Source organism: Chenopodium quinoa, unplaced genomic scaffold, assembly GCF_001683475.1.
Source record: "Chenopodium quinoa cultivar QQ74 unplaced genomic scaffold, ASM168347v1, whole genome shotgun sequence".
Lineage (NCBI taxonomy): Eukaryota > Viridiplantae > Streptophyta > Magnoliopsida > Caryophyllales > Amaranthaceae > Chenopodium > Chenopodium quinoa.
The window spans coordinates 2,581,146-2,595,971 of record NW_018742684.1 but is presented as its reverse complement, the minus strand read 5'-3'; the positions used below and the strand labels follow the sequence as shown (position 1 = coordinate 2,595,971).

Here is a 14,826-nt window from a genome sequence, read left to right as displayed (position 1 = left end):
ATTTTTGTTTCAAACTTGATGAAATTTGAAATTGATTCTATTAGTTTAATAGGAATAGGAAGAATGACCAATTTTCTTGCATTTTCTTTAAAGGAATGGTCAATCTTGTTCATAAATACATACTAATTCCAATCTTATATTATCTATGTTAATGTATTAATGTTAGTATCTTTCATTATATGCTGAGAAGAAAGCAGCAGCTCCAACAAATGGTGCATTGATATAAGTTGCTGGTTCAGATTGTCTATAATTGTTTCTGTCGTCTGAAAACTGGTCTCCGGAATCTGGACCGCCTAATATAGCTCCGACTAGTACATTTGGATTTGGTGATCCGGAGTTGAGGTATTGGAACCCGTCCTTGCAACCAATGCGACTAGGGTGTGTGTGTACAGATGGTAGGGACGAACCTCTATGATGGATACGTTGTGGGTATTTGTTGCCAAATCCTACCATGTATGACATTTTTGCCGGATTATCACCCAAGATGTAGTCAACTTGCTGCCTGGCTACGGAGATTAGCTTCTTTGATGTGATTATTGAGGAGCCACACGAGGTTATGTCTCCGTTTTTGCCAAGGTACTTTGCATATGCTAATAAGAGGAATGATGTTGTTGTGACATATTGGAGATTGCTGTCACTTTGTTTGAACAAGAGCCCTCCTGCAAATATTTTATTGTATGAGACATCTATGAGATCAATAAGTGTTAACTATGTTACTTGAACTGGACTCGTGTACTAGTGTCAGACACGAGTTTGGTTCAAAATGTAGTGTCAAATGTCTATATCTATGTCATATTGGCGAAGATTTGACAAGAACACTTGAGGTGAAATTGTGAGTCCAAGTAATTAACGTAGTATGTGAATTATTCAGGATTCGTATTCACTTCCTTAGTGGCTTACCGGGGGTGTATTGGGCCTGATAATCATTTGCTCCTGGTATAAAGGAGCATATGAAGTTATCGGCGTGTGCTTTGTACACCTGAAAATCTGCTACTCTATCCTGCAGAAAGTCCTGTCAAAAGAAGCAATGTTAAGTGAGTAATAATATCACCTCTAAATTGGGTTCAAACAGGTGAAATGTGTTTAAGATATACCTTGGCAAGAAGGACTTTGGTGCCAGCTTTCTTATCATCCCAACTAAAGGAGAAATCATCCTCTTCAGCACCTAATATGTGACCATTGGACTGAATGTATGACAAGTACGAGGAGTCGCCGGAAGCCTTATGAATCCATGCTGCACCCCACAGGAGCTCATCCTGTAGACAAGAAATGAGAATTTCAGACTGTGTTTTGAGGACTATGAAGCGCAGAGATGGTTGAATGACTTACCTGATAACCTGAGTAGGAGCAGTAAAATGGGCAGACTACAGAGTTCAGAGAATCACTGTAAGAGCCTCTATGCTTGTCTGCAAAATCAAACACCTGCAGCAGCATTGAAGATTTTCAATTAGCCTTCTTAACTAATGATCAATTTTTATGTTTCAGCAGAAAGTTGTTCATTCTGAGTTTGCCTGTTTACCTGAATAGCCGTGTGAAGTAGTTTGCTCGAGTACGAAGGATCGGAATCTTTGAAAACAATCGAAGCTGCAGCCAGGGCAGCTGCAGTTTCAGCTGCTACATCAGATCCTGGATTTTGTGTGGACACCTTGTATACGTTCCGTGGCGTGTCCATGTCCTCTGGCCTTTCCCAACACTGATGGTCCAGGTTTGGTTCTCCCACCTACAAATTATGTGTTAGAAAAGTGTTCTTTTAGGTGAGAAATTATGTTTCCTACTTTTAAACACGCCTTATTAAACATGTCTTTAGCATTAATTATCATCAAACTTTTTCTGTTGCTATCCTCTTTTAGTAAAACAGCTCCAAACATTAGTTTGTGAATTGTGACTAATGAAAATGACATTTATGTGAGATAAAACGTGATTAACGTTAAGTAAACGTGTTTTAAAAAACAATTTATCATGCTTGATTTTGCGTTTATTAGTTTCTTCTAATGATGTTCACACATGTAGCAACAATAGCTAGAGAATTCATTATTTTTGCTCACTTGAACATATAAGGTGCCAGGGGTTGCTGCTGCCTTAAGTAGATAATCAGAACCCCAACGAACGGCAGCTTTAGCATTCGAAACCTGGTCATGCATCGAGCTTCCAAACTCGATAACACTCCACGCCAACATTGTCGTAGTGAAGGCCATAGGCAAGCCAAACTTGACATTATCCCCTGCATCATAATAACCTCCTACTAGGTCCACCTGAAATGCAGAACAAAAGAAATATAATTAGTAACGTAAAATGTTACTAATAGGTCCATGCCAACATTTCTCAGTAGATAAAATATCATGCTAGTAAATTAGTTACATGGTAAGAAGATCCATCAGACAACCCAGAGTCACCCCTCCAATTAAGCCGCTGGCTACGTGGCAGCGGCCCTGACCGCTGGCCCTCGAAAAAGAGGATCGATTTCTGGAGTGCATCGTAGTAATCCCGAGGGGCGAAGGCACTAGTTGTTACACTAATGTAACAAATTGTAATGAGGAATAAGGCTGTTAAGGAGGAAATTCTAGCCATTAGGACTTAGGAGATTTAGACTAGTTGAAAAAGATAGGAGAAGATATGTTGAAAGGTTAGTATAAAAGGTTGAATATTTATAGTGGATAATTAGGAATCACGGGGTACTACTGTAATTAATTTAAGTTCTGGAATTATAATCAGTGAGGCAGAGTTCGTTGGTCGTTAAGAGAGAAGGTTGCAAAGGTGTCACGGGATCAACTGCGCAATATGGTATAGAATGGTCTAATGTGGGGTCCATTTGCACCTTATTATAACGGTCAAGGAAGAAAGAAGGAGAATAATGTTGGCCAATGAACATGAGTATAGGAGTAATAGGACAAATAGGTCTTTGGATACTGTTTAATTTCTTGTCTTTCTTGGATTTCACCTTGTTTTCATCATAAATACTCTTTCCTTTTCTATTCAATCTCTTTAGATTATGAATGTTTTTAATAAGGTGTTACACAACCACTTAGATATTGTATTAATTTTTGAAATGTACTAGTAATTATGTATTGGTAGCTCAAAAATGAACACATAGCGTATTTAAATTTTTTTTGTGAAGTTTATAAAGTAGGCGGTGTTATGATAGATCATATCACACTTTATAAGTAATGTATAATAATAGGGTAAATAAATACGTTTATGTAAGCTAACACAAAATGGACTGTATGTAATACCTTTGTAATTTGGCCCTTTATACCCTCTATTTCATTCTCGTACGTTGTCATGTTACAAAACGGACAAGTTTTATATGTGTAGAATTATTTTGAATATTTCAAATCTAGTGTACATGATTAGTATGTATTTACAAACAGTCACCTGATTATCTTACTTGTGCACGAGGGGAAGTTAATTAGACAATATTTGCACGTTAAGAAAGCTACAATGGGCCATGTTTTAAGTATTAGAGGTAACAAGAGGCAAATCAAGGAATTTAAGGCATAGTTAGGTGCCTAAATTGAGGAAATTGGTCACGGACTAAAAGACTCTTATCACATGTTAGCTATGTTGGAGTACAAGCTAGTACAATTGGAGAAGGTAGAATGATCCAGGTTTAGTTTCAACTTTTGGATCATGGACTTTATACTTGTATCAGTTGAGGACTGAAATTTCACGTGACCAATTTTTCTATACTTGTTTAAAAAATAATTTGGAGTCTGTTGCAAATTTGGAGATTTTTGTCTGATAATCATAATATTGGTGCATATGGGTTAGGCTGATTCGTTGACTGTGGTGTTATGTGGGTCAAAAGGGTTTTTGCTCTATTACCATCTTAATTCCTAAAAAGGGTATCAAATTAGGCATGATAATTGATATATAGCGTACCAATAGCATTAACTTACGGCTTTAATTAAGGAAAAGGACTTAGCATAGGAAAATTAATGAAATTTTAACTATTTGTACTGTACCATAACATAGCCATGCACTACTAAAGAATCACATAAATCATTAGTCTCATTTATCGGGACGATAATTAATCATGTTGCTGTTTGGATTTGTGGTTTTAGATTGATCCTTTTGCTAAAATGGATGTTATAAGATGTAATTTTATTAGGTTTTATCTATTACACCCTTTGTCTTGAATTTGTAGTGGTCACATGTAGTATCAAGCTATTTTGGAAGAGAAATTTCACATGTCTAAATATAGATTGACACAAATTCTTATGTGTGGTTGGCCACACCGTGTGGCCAGTCATTATAAGAGTTACTTTGTTAGTATAATAACTTAAAAAGGGTTACTTGGTCAGTGTTTATAGGAGTTACTCCGTTAGTAGTATAAGAGTTACTCGGTTAGTGTTATAGGGATTACTTTGTTTTTTTATAAGGGGCCACACGGTATGTGCATCATTCAAACATGGAAGCGCCAATTATTTTCATCACATTCAGTGGTATGTGTTATGCACATAGGGCAAGGTGCATAGCATTGCACATTATTGTTCTATCAATTGTGATCGAAGACACCTTTTGTGATTTTGTCTTCTTTAAGATGATTGTGAAATTCTAGTAAATAAAAATAATCCTAGACTTGTAGTTTTGGTTTTGGACAATTTCAACCATCAGCTTTCCTTGATCATCTAAAAGATGGCCTTAAAAGAATTTCGCGATTTATGAGAGCTTTGGGTAGGTTAGTTATGAAACTTAGCTACAACTCTATAGGACTACAGCTCTTGAAGGCTACCAGGGAGATTTGGTTAACAATTTGAGGAATTTCCGTACCAGGTACCATCATCCTCTTACATGCTTGACTGACCTTTTCCTTTAATTACCTTTTAATTACACATCATTGCGCTAATTGTGCATACGGGCCGCTAATTTTGACACAATGAAGAAGATATATGTGAAAGATCATTTTAATGTGCATAATGTTCAAGTACATTACAAAGATGTAAAGTACAAGTAAATGACTAAAAATTCAAAGTTGATTAGATACTTTTATACTTTTAAATACTATGATTTGTGGATAAAGTTGACAATGGGAGTTATACCTGTTAACCTCATGTTATGAGCCTTGTCAAGTTCAGTAGAGTTTATTTCATTCATACTCTGTGAATTATACAGATACAAGCTGTCACTTAATGTCTTGAAAACTCGAAAACATGATTCAATTGGCCTTAGATTACAGAAGCCAGAGATACTGCTGTTTAGTTGATGCAGAAAAATCAGCTCCCTAGAGCAGCTATGTTCTGCAGTCTGTACATGATATGTTTACAAATTTGGGAAACTTAATGCCTATTATCTAGTAAATTTATGTAAAACATATCGAGCATCGCTTTAAGTTGATCTTAAGATTGGATGAATATTGTTCACATAGGAACAAAATTTGTGGACAATATAGAGTGAACTTATTTGTATCTATACATGTATAAATGTTTGGTGTCATCTCAGTATATAGTTACATAGCTCTGGTTCCGGCTAGCAGTGAGTAGACAATCACTGATATCGCGTAGGCATCTCTTATGATAGCAATTTAGGACAAAGGCTGGCGCTAGGATTCGCCATGGAGCCTGTGTTCATAAGCCAATAGTTAGAAAACAGAGAACTGCATTTCTAGTTCAATTGAATATTTAGTCGAAATTCTCTGTGCTTACATAGATCATTATAACAAGGCTGTTTGGAGACTTCATCTTCTTCGAATGGTGGTGGGACTTGCCCATAAACCATTTCACAGCTCATATCTTCGAATTCTGATCAAAATTAAGCATTAATAATGTTACTAGGGCAATCTTGAATTCTTGAGGAACTATAAACCATGTACACAAACTAGTTTAACCGAGTATTTCTTTTGGATGAGAGATTATCAGTTTAGTGAAATTAAGATAGATTAGATAGTTTAGACCACCACTTAGTGGTCGTTTGGTTAAAAGAAGAAGTATGACATCCCATGGAGCTGAGCTGTAATTCCTAAAGAGTTTTTATTGGTGGAGTGCCAACAATTGTACACTTGAACAATCTTATTCAGGGGAGATTAGTTGACTAGGTAAGCAACTTTCGTCACAGTTTATTTTAAGTTTTATACTTTTTTTTGAATAAATGAATATAGAGATTTTCACAACTCGTGAACTAGGTTTATATTTATGTCAACCAAACCACCACTTAATTAATGAAAATCAACCCCTTTCACTTTTCAGTTGTGTAGAACCTGAGAGAGTGCAGAAACATACTTGGGTTCATTGTAAGAGGGAGTCCGAATTCGTTGGTGAAGAAGTCTTGAGTTGGAATTTTGCACATATTCACACACATTCCAACACAGCCACTGTTCTCTAAGTACCTGGTGAGACATGGAGAAAGATATTCAGTTGCAATGCCTGGCTGCCTGAGTAGTTAAATCTCCTCCAAATGAATTGGGGGTCGCTTTAGATATTACTGATAGATAACCAACATCTAATACATCTTACCTGCATTTTTTAATAAGCACGCCGCTTCTTTGTTTCACTCCATTTACTTCAACTTCAATAACCTACATTCATACATGCTTTTAAGCTCTAGAGCAAAGAATTCATGTTGTTTTAACAATTAACGTAGTAGTCCACTTTATTCGATCATGAACTACCTACTAAGACCAAACAGGCAACAACAGTATTGATCATGAACTAACTAGTTTATTTTACAAGTATTCCTATATCCTGCATTTAGTTGTCTCTTTTTTCAGTTTTGTGGACTAAATTTGTCAGTGGCTGATTTAGACAATGGTCCAATGAACAACTACAAGTTCGATAATGAAGAAATGCTTCTCTGCTAAGCCAGGTTCATTTCTGAACTATTTATTTAATTTAGCTGCAATTTTAGATATAACATGTTTACTGCTTGCCTGACCTTGATAGTATGGATTGCATTTTGTGTTACTAACTTAGTTTATAGTAGAACATATGATATGAATGTCATGACTATCAACTTATCAAGCATTAAAATTTCCCATCTTTTGGGACGGGGGTGGGGGAAGGGGAAGGGGAGGCAAGTGCCAAGCAAGATAAGGGACCATATTACCTCAGAAGGTCCAACAAGCCAATGGAAGAAAGGCACTGTTAGGGCTGCATTGAACTCAGCTGCCCATTTTGTTGGTGGAAATAATTTTCTGAACTGCAAACATTATACAGAAGTTCCTTAGTCTTGATTCCAGTACATATTTCAGCTAATGCTAAAGGGAATTTAAGGGGTAACTTTTTCCATAGGGTCGATTAGGAGATTGAACTGTTTAATTAAATTAATCCTCTATATCACTTAGGAGTTCCGTCCTCTAGGATCACCAGGAAGAAATGACACTTCTAACACAATCATAAGCACAAACTAACCAAATTACGAAAAAGATAAGGAACTGAACAGACAAACCTGAGCAGGGGCACCAGGAGGGAGCATAGACAACAACACTTCCCTAACAACTTCCTGCTGCTGCGGCCGTGACCTTCCCTGCATTACTCTTTTCGACACATCCACAAAACTCTCGTAATCATACTTAAACCATCCATCTGTCTCCTGTTTTCGCTTTGATGATGCAAACTTCTCCATCTTCCTAGCAAAAAGATTCATGAAAACCCTCTCAAAGAACCCATCCTTGTACTTTGTCTTCTGTCCCATAGGAGCAGGCTGTCCTGCTGGTTCTGCTATCCCACACCGAGGCCAACGAATCGCCATTCGATTATTCCTGCCGCCATTCCCATGTCTCTGCACACTGCTGTGAGCAATATTGGGTCGAAACTGAACTGGTTGGAAACTCAGTACCACCATGAATATGTTTATCCCCTCTAATAAGCTAGTGTGCAACTCTTTTAGGTATGGATAATTGTACTGTGTTTTAGCAGGAAAATATGGATGATGGTATTTTCTTGAATCGTGTGTTAAACACAAGATTGTGTTTGTGTGTATTTTTTTATCTGAACGTGGCTAATGATTTTCTCCCTAAGTGAGGAACAATAACATTACACAATAGACTTGTAAACACTATAGCTTAGATGTGTAATGTGTGGCTGATAATTTAAATGCATCTTTTTTTTTTTAGTCTTTTGTTGGTGTTCTGATTTTGCTTTTCTTAGTAAAATTCTTTTCTGAAGCTTATGATTAGTTAGTAGGAAATAAAAAATAGGTGTACAATTTAGGATTCCGCTAGTGAAATTGGGTATAATTCGTGTTAGAAGTTATCAATAAAGTTTTTTATAAAGGTGTTTGGTACAATTAATTGCTACGTATTATAGTAGATAAGTAAAGCAATTACCTAAGAGCTAATTTTGTTGGTAAAAGTTGTAGCTTTGTACTATTTTGTTGAACACTACTATTTCAAAAGCTATACACACACACATTTAGTCGTTTAGGTGTGTTATTACCATTGGAGTATGAAGAAGTAGATGAGTAAAAGAAATTGGAGGTTCCAACAAGTTTAGAAAAATATTAAAGAGAAAAGAAAATGAAGAAAGAAATGGGATATCTTGTTTTATGAGGTCAAAATGATGCCACGCAAATGCCACATTTTGCACCCATTTGAAAGTTTGGTTATGGCTTTAATTCATTGGGACTTTGGGCTTTTTACTTTATTGAAAATTAGCATTCGCTTTGGGCCCAATTCCTTCACATTCATAGAGTTACACAGTGTCACTGTCCTTTTTATGTGATGGGTCATTTCGGCCCAATTTCCTTATACAGGCTGATTAAGATCCTATAACAAATGCAATTGTGTATCCACAAAATTTTTGATTAAATTCTTCAAAGGTAGTTTCAATAGAGTTTGATCGGTGCTCCTTCCGTTTTATAATGTTAATTTCATTCAAATATATCGATGAAAATCTTCAATTGCAAATATTTTAATTTCGTGATAGAAAAATTCGTAAAAATTAGATATAATAATCTATTTTTCAAGACAAATTAAATTTGATTTCATAAGACTATTTATGTTTGTTCTTATATATATAGACACTAGAGAGAAATGTCGCAGATTTTCTCTCATTTTTAATAGACAAAAAATTCTAAATGAAACCAATATTATGAAACAGGGAGAGTAACAAGAAATCATTGATGGCTAAATTACCAAATTTGTAAAATTAATTAAAGGAGTTTATTTTCTAGAGACATTTTGCATTTATTGTTGACGATTTTTTTTGGGTGCAAAAATGTACTTATAGTTTCTTACAATTGCATTTATTGTTGACGATTTTTTTTTGGTGCAAAAATGTACTTATAGTTTCTTACAATCAAAATAAGGAATAAATAACTACATTATCTTTAAATTTCTCCACTTTTGAAAATCCATCCAAAGGTTTATGTATTGCTATAGGTTTTTTTTTTTTTTTTTTTTTTTTTTTTTTTTTAAATGACCGAATAGGTAGTTTTTGTAGACTATAAGATGATTGGGAGAGGGAAAACTGATCAATCATAGTAACACCCCTTTTCAAGTTAACACTTAGGTATATCAGTCGCCATCACTTATTTAAAAATTAAAATGTCGCAGGTAGATTGATAATTCAATCGTTCATCGAATGATGTCGAAAATATGAATATGAATAGACATTTATTGCTAGAATTGGTTTTACATATCTTGAATGTAGATAGAGATTGATGAACTAAGAGATCAAGATATTTTTTTATGAAGAAAGTAATCTTTATGGAATACTTGACCTAATTTGAGCTATGCGGGTTGAATCTAATTGGAGCCCCACCACAATGCATGGTCGCAATGGAGGACATCACTTAGGGAGTTAATAAAGAGCCGAGTCTTTGATCATAAATTCGAAGTATGAGAGACTACTACCTTTGCATGCATGCATGCATATCTTTAACAAGTTAATTGTTGTATATACAAACAAACCCTTAAGATTCAAGATTGCTAATAATTTCCCAAAATATATCCACCAATAAAGATGTACCCCATAAATTTTAAGAGACGATCTCATATCCTATAAACTTTAAGGTCTAGGTTAATTACTATTGTAGGTATACCTGCATGAACTTCACATTCAAGATTATTATTTTGTATATTAATTCATTTGAGACTCGAATCGAACAAATATTGATTGTGAATGTATTGTGTGCATGATACATTTGCATGTAACGGACATTATAGATTATCCATTTTATATTTTATGGAAGCTTGAATAATATTTAGAAATCAATTGATGGCTGATGAATTACTGAATTAGTCCTATTAAGTAAAGGAGCTTAGTTAATTCCTAGATACATTTTGCATTACTACATACATTTAATCCTATTAAGTAGAGGTGATTAATTAACTTAAATTAAAAGAAACATAATTATCTCATGTATTGTGCTTAGCAATTTTTAGTAGACTATTTTTTGCTATATAAATGAATTACATTTTCTTAAAATATCATAATATGGAATTCTTAACTATATAATCATTTGATTACTCCACTTTTGAAAATCCTTCCATAGGTTTACTTTTGATTTAGGTAGTTTTCATTTTTTTTTTACCTACTAGGTAGTTTATGTTAATAAGCATAAGATGATTGAAAAATATTTAAAAATAAAAAATCACCAATCATAGTAATTCATCTTTTCAAGTAAACATTTAGGTATATTTGTCGCTATCACTTATTTTAAATCAAAATGTCGCAGGTAGATTGATAATTGAATCATTCATCGATGATATCGAATATATGAATATATATGAAAATGAATCTACATTTATTGCTAGAATAGGTTTTGCAATATCTTGAATGTAGATAGAGATCGATGAACTAAGGGATCAAGATATTTTTTTATGATAAATTAATCTTTATGGAATACTTGACCTAATTGTGGGATGAATCTAATGAAAGCCCCACCAAGACGCATGGCCGCAAGGGAGGACATTACTTAGAGTTGTGCTAAATATGTGAGACCAAAAAGCCGAGTCTTTGATCATAAATACAAAATATGAGAGTAATACCTTTGCGTGCATGTATGCATGCATGTCTTTAAGAAGTTGATTTTATATGGTATACATACAAACAACCTTTGGATAATCCCAATTAATTTGAAGAGACTATCCCATACCTTTGTTTATTTTCAATTTTCATTATTCTGTAGTGTATAATTATAATATAAAATCACGAGTGAAGTTTGATTTGTTAAAGGTCAATATGAAAAGCAAGATAGTGGATTTATTGATTGATTGATTAAAAGTGAAATAAAGGAAAATAGTAAAGTTTGGCTGATACAAAATTAATAAATTGGTAGAAAAATGTCAAATAAGACATTTATTTGAGAATCAAGTATTAAGATATAGAGTAAGACAATTATTTGGGAATGCAATATTTTTTAATTTTTGTGTGAAGATTAAATGATTGAAAAAAGTAATTCAATTTGGAAGCCAAGGGGAATAACTGCCAAGTATAGTAACATGCCTAATAAGTTAAATATTGGAAATCAAATTTTTTTTTTTTTCCTTGGTGTTGCAAATTTCTCATGTGTTTTTTTTGAAGGAATATTATCTCACATCAAAGATTGGTAAGAAAGATGACTTGAATATAAGGCATGTGAGCTACACCTCCTATTACCATATAGTTTTTGAATGAAAAATCCTTTAATTTATGTGCTACCACCTGTTGTGGGCCTTGACCCACGTCCTAACACAATTCATAGTCTAATACTTCGTACTTTAACCTTTTCTTGAACAATATCGGACATATGAATGTGAATACGAGTAGACATTTATTGCAAAAAATAAAGGAATGATATAACTGTCTTGAATGTAGATGATGATGAACTAGTTGATCAAGAGATTAGATAACGAAAGCAATCTTTATGGTATCTTGACCTAATTTGTGGTGTGTGGGTTCAATACATCTCATTAGCTAGAGCCCCACCAATATGCATGGGAGGACATCCCTAATAAGGAGTACAAAAATTGTGTGATAAAAGCCGTGTCTTGGATCATAAATACACTACATGCTCCATGAGAGAGTAACTACCTTTGCGTGCATGCATATCTCCAAGAGGATGATTGTCTCTCATGCACGACAAGCTAAGGGCTTTGTTATCCTTAGAGAAACATCACCAAACAAACCTTTGAGATTTAGCTAACACTTTTTGAAGAAGATCTTCTCAATTTTAAGGAGACTATTACGTACCTTGGTATAATTATGATTAATAACTATTTTTTTTAGTAATATTTTAAATCTAGTGAAGTGGCATATATATAAATATTTTTAGATTTATAATGTAATGGTTTAAAATAAATTTTATATGTTAAGTTATGGTTTTATGGAGCACAGAGTAACTTTTACTATTACAATAGAATCACTGCTTATTTTCTATTGATTAGGTTGTTTTTTTTTTTATTTTTTTTATTTTTTTTTATCCACCTGTTTCTAAACTTGCTGTAAGTAACTTGGGTAATCGTAATTGAGCCAAATTAAAACTTAGGGCCTGTTCTCATTGACTGAACTGAGCTGAGCTGAGCTGAGCTAAGCTGAGCTAAGCTAAGCTAAGCTGAATTGAATTGAACTGAACTGAACTGAAATGAATATTTTATAAGAGAAGGAAATTAGGAGCTGAACTGAACTGAACAGTACTGAGCTGAGTTGAACTGAATTTCAACGTAAGAGAACAAACCCTTATTTTGTTCGAACTTATATTATCTGAATTTTTTTTCTTCTTTAAATTAGTGAATATAGGGTGAGCAGATTAAACAAGACTATGGAGTTTAATTTAGTCATGTTAACGGTCTAAAGTTACTAAAAATTGCTTTGATCTATTTATAGCCTCTTATAATTTTTTTTTTTCTTTTCAAATGTGACATGAATATATTTTCCTTTGTATACGTGCTACTAAAAATTTACAGAATTTACCCCTTAAGAAGAAAAGACTGTAAATACTTTTTAGAAACAAAGAAAGTACTCGATATTAAGAAAACGGCGTTATTATAAGGATGGTGGGAAGCTATAGGCCTATAGCAAGTAACAGAAAAGCCCTGTGGTTGAGGGTGGATAAACTGCCAACTTTTCCTCCAAAAAACATCCCACCACAGAAATAGTAGTAGTTAATGCAGTATTGTACGTAGTAATTGTGGTATGTCAGTGCAATACATGTAATGTTAAATTCACAGTGTATATTAGTTTGAGAAGTATGTATATATGCCAGAAAAAGAGGCCGCAAGTCGTAAGTCAATCAATAATAATGCATGGTTTTTATGTCATGAGAATTAGAGAAGACACAATGCACATGGTTAAATGATAGTAGGGAGAGTATTGATGAAATCAAAGTGTATGATCAGCACCCCCTGGTCTATTCTTACCACTTATGAGCTGCGTGCCTTGCATTATTTGTACTCTGTCGTCTAGACCAACTTATATAACTCCCCTTGACAGCCAGGACCTGAGTATAGTAGCCCATACCCTCAACTCACCACTCTAAGTTCTGTTCATTGGACCCCTCACCCCATCATGTTCCCCCTTTCCTTTGTTTTATTCAAATTTGGAATACTCGTACAGTCGTAATAAATATGAAGTATCGTATAGAATGTTACTCATCAGATTCTTCATGTGTATAGGAGCTTGAGTTAACCTTTTTCGAATTGTTACATAAAATTTGCAAAGGGTTGACTATTCAAATTGTTAACACACAACTTTGATCATTTATAACTTAGCCTGTCAAATGGGCATGAGCCACACCCATTGAGGAGGAAATGAAGAGTGTAATCCGGTTTAAGCCTAAAGCCAAGCTCTTTTGGAATTAATTTCAATCTAGCTTAGTCTAGTTCAGCCTAGCTCAACTTGTTTTATACTTCAATCCGAGTTTTGTTTTTTTAAAAAAAATAACTAAAAAGCTAGTTAAATTTACATTTGAACACGTACAAACATATTCTAAATCCCAACATCTCCATGTTAACAAATCCTAAAAATAAATAGAATTTGAGGTTTATCCGATCTATTTTCGAAACTCAAGCCGTTTCCATGCTACATACATGATCCATCACAAACAGCCGAGAGAATAATATAAAGTATTAGATCTGCTGACTTTGAGAGAATATCTTAAGCGCGCAATGAAATACAGCCGCTAACAAGAACCATAATAACTCATACCAAGCCAAGTTAGTGCAGCAAAAGTATTGACTTTCTCTTGTAAAATACTTGTATAATATATACACTTATTAAACTTACAACTTTGGGAACCCAAAACACATAATTTAATGAATAAAGGATTGGTCTGATTTCTGAGAAATTTGGAGGTGGCTTTGAATTTTTGTAGAAATTAAGTCAATAACTTTCATTAGTCAACGCCTAGCGTTTACTAATATTGGTGTAGTTGGCGGTTGTCAAACAAATATTGCCATTTGGCAAATCGAAGTTAATGATGCAATTTGGTCAAACCTTTACCGTTAAATATTTATATTTATGCGATTGAAGGGCTGTTGTATCCATCCGTCAAACATGACAATACCTTAGCTACTACTCTTGTTATTAAAACATATTTCTATAATTCTATCTTTGGAATAAACAAAAGTTAAAAAGTTATAGTAGACCAAAAGATTGAGTTAGATAAATCTTGTAAAGACTTATTACAACTCTATTTGTATTATGAATAAATGTTAATAGATTGTACTACGTATGTGGCAACGTTCTTTTTCATGTATAAGGATCTGAACTTGGCTAATTATAGAAAAGGAGACTTGTGAGGTTCATATCCAATTAAATCATTCATATTACCACTCTCGGCCAAAACACAATAGTTGTAGCTAAAGGTCGATAATAAATAGATTTTACTAAATACATGTGTAGACAATTATTCATTAGGAATTGAAATAAATGAATAGTTGAGTAATTATTGATGATACTATGCATGATAGAG

The 14,826-nt window shown here is 33.9% G+C and overlaps 2 protein-coding genes across 2 annotated transcripts; both read right to left on the bottom strand.

Annotated features, from left to right (window-relative positions):
- Positions 1-2,731, bottom strand: LOC110722777 (endoglucanase 1-like). The gene is made up of 7 exons (XM_021902071.1): positions 2,359-2,731; positions 2,046-2,252; positions 1,520-1,720; positions 1,330-1,422; positions 1,095-1,256; positions 901-1,012; positions 1-659 (listed from the first exon to the last, which is right to left on the bottom strand). Exons 1-7 carry the CDS (start codon positions 2,566-2,568, stop codon positions 163-165), a joined length of 1,482 nt encoding a protein of 493 aa, XP_021757763.1. The 5' UTR covers positions 2,569-2,731; the 3' UTR covers positions 1-162.
- A 2,339-nt stretch (positions 2,732-5,070) lies between these two features.
- On the bottom strand, positions 5,071-8,252 carry LOC110722776 (beta-carotene isomerase D27, chloroplastic-like). Its single transcript, XM_021902070.1, has 6 exons — positions 7,381-8,252; positions 7,039-7,131; positions 6,450-6,511; positions 6,216-6,322; positions 5,643-5,738; positions 5,071-5,558 (listed from the first exon to the last, which is right to left on the bottom strand). Exons 1-6 carry the CDS (start codon positions 7,774-7,776, stop codon positions 5,509-5,511), a joined length of 804 nt encoding a protein of 267 aa, XP_021757762.1. The 5' UTR covers positions 7,777-8,252; the 3' UTR covers positions 5,071-5,508.
- Between the last annotated feature and the right edge of the window lie 6,574 nt (positions 8,253-14,826).

Coding starts and splice junctions, on each gene's coding strand:
- LOC110722777 (XM_021902071.1), bottom strand. CDS start 2,568: ATGGCTAGAATTTCCTCCTTAACAGCCTTATTCCTCATTACAATTTGT. Junction 1,423..1,519: donor TACTTCACACGGCTATTCAG/GTAAACAGGCAA, acceptor ATGCTGCTGCAG/GTGTTTGATTTTGCAGACAA. Junction 1,257..1,329: donor GCTCCTACTCAGGTTATCAG/GTAAGTCATTCA, acceptor TCTTGTCTACAG/GATGAGCTCCTGTGGGGTGC.
- LOC110722776 (XM_021902070.1), bottom strand. CDS start 7,776: ATGGTGGTACTGAGTTTCCAACCAGTTCAGTTTCGACCCAATATTGCT. Junction 5,739..6,215: donor CCCTCTTACAATGAACCCAA/GTATGTTTCTGC, acceptor AATTTTGATCAG/AATTCGAAGATATGAGCTGT. Junction 5,559..5,642: donor GCCTTGTTATAATGATCTAT/GTAAGCACAGAG, acceptor TTATGAACACAG/GCTCCATGGCGAATCCTAGC.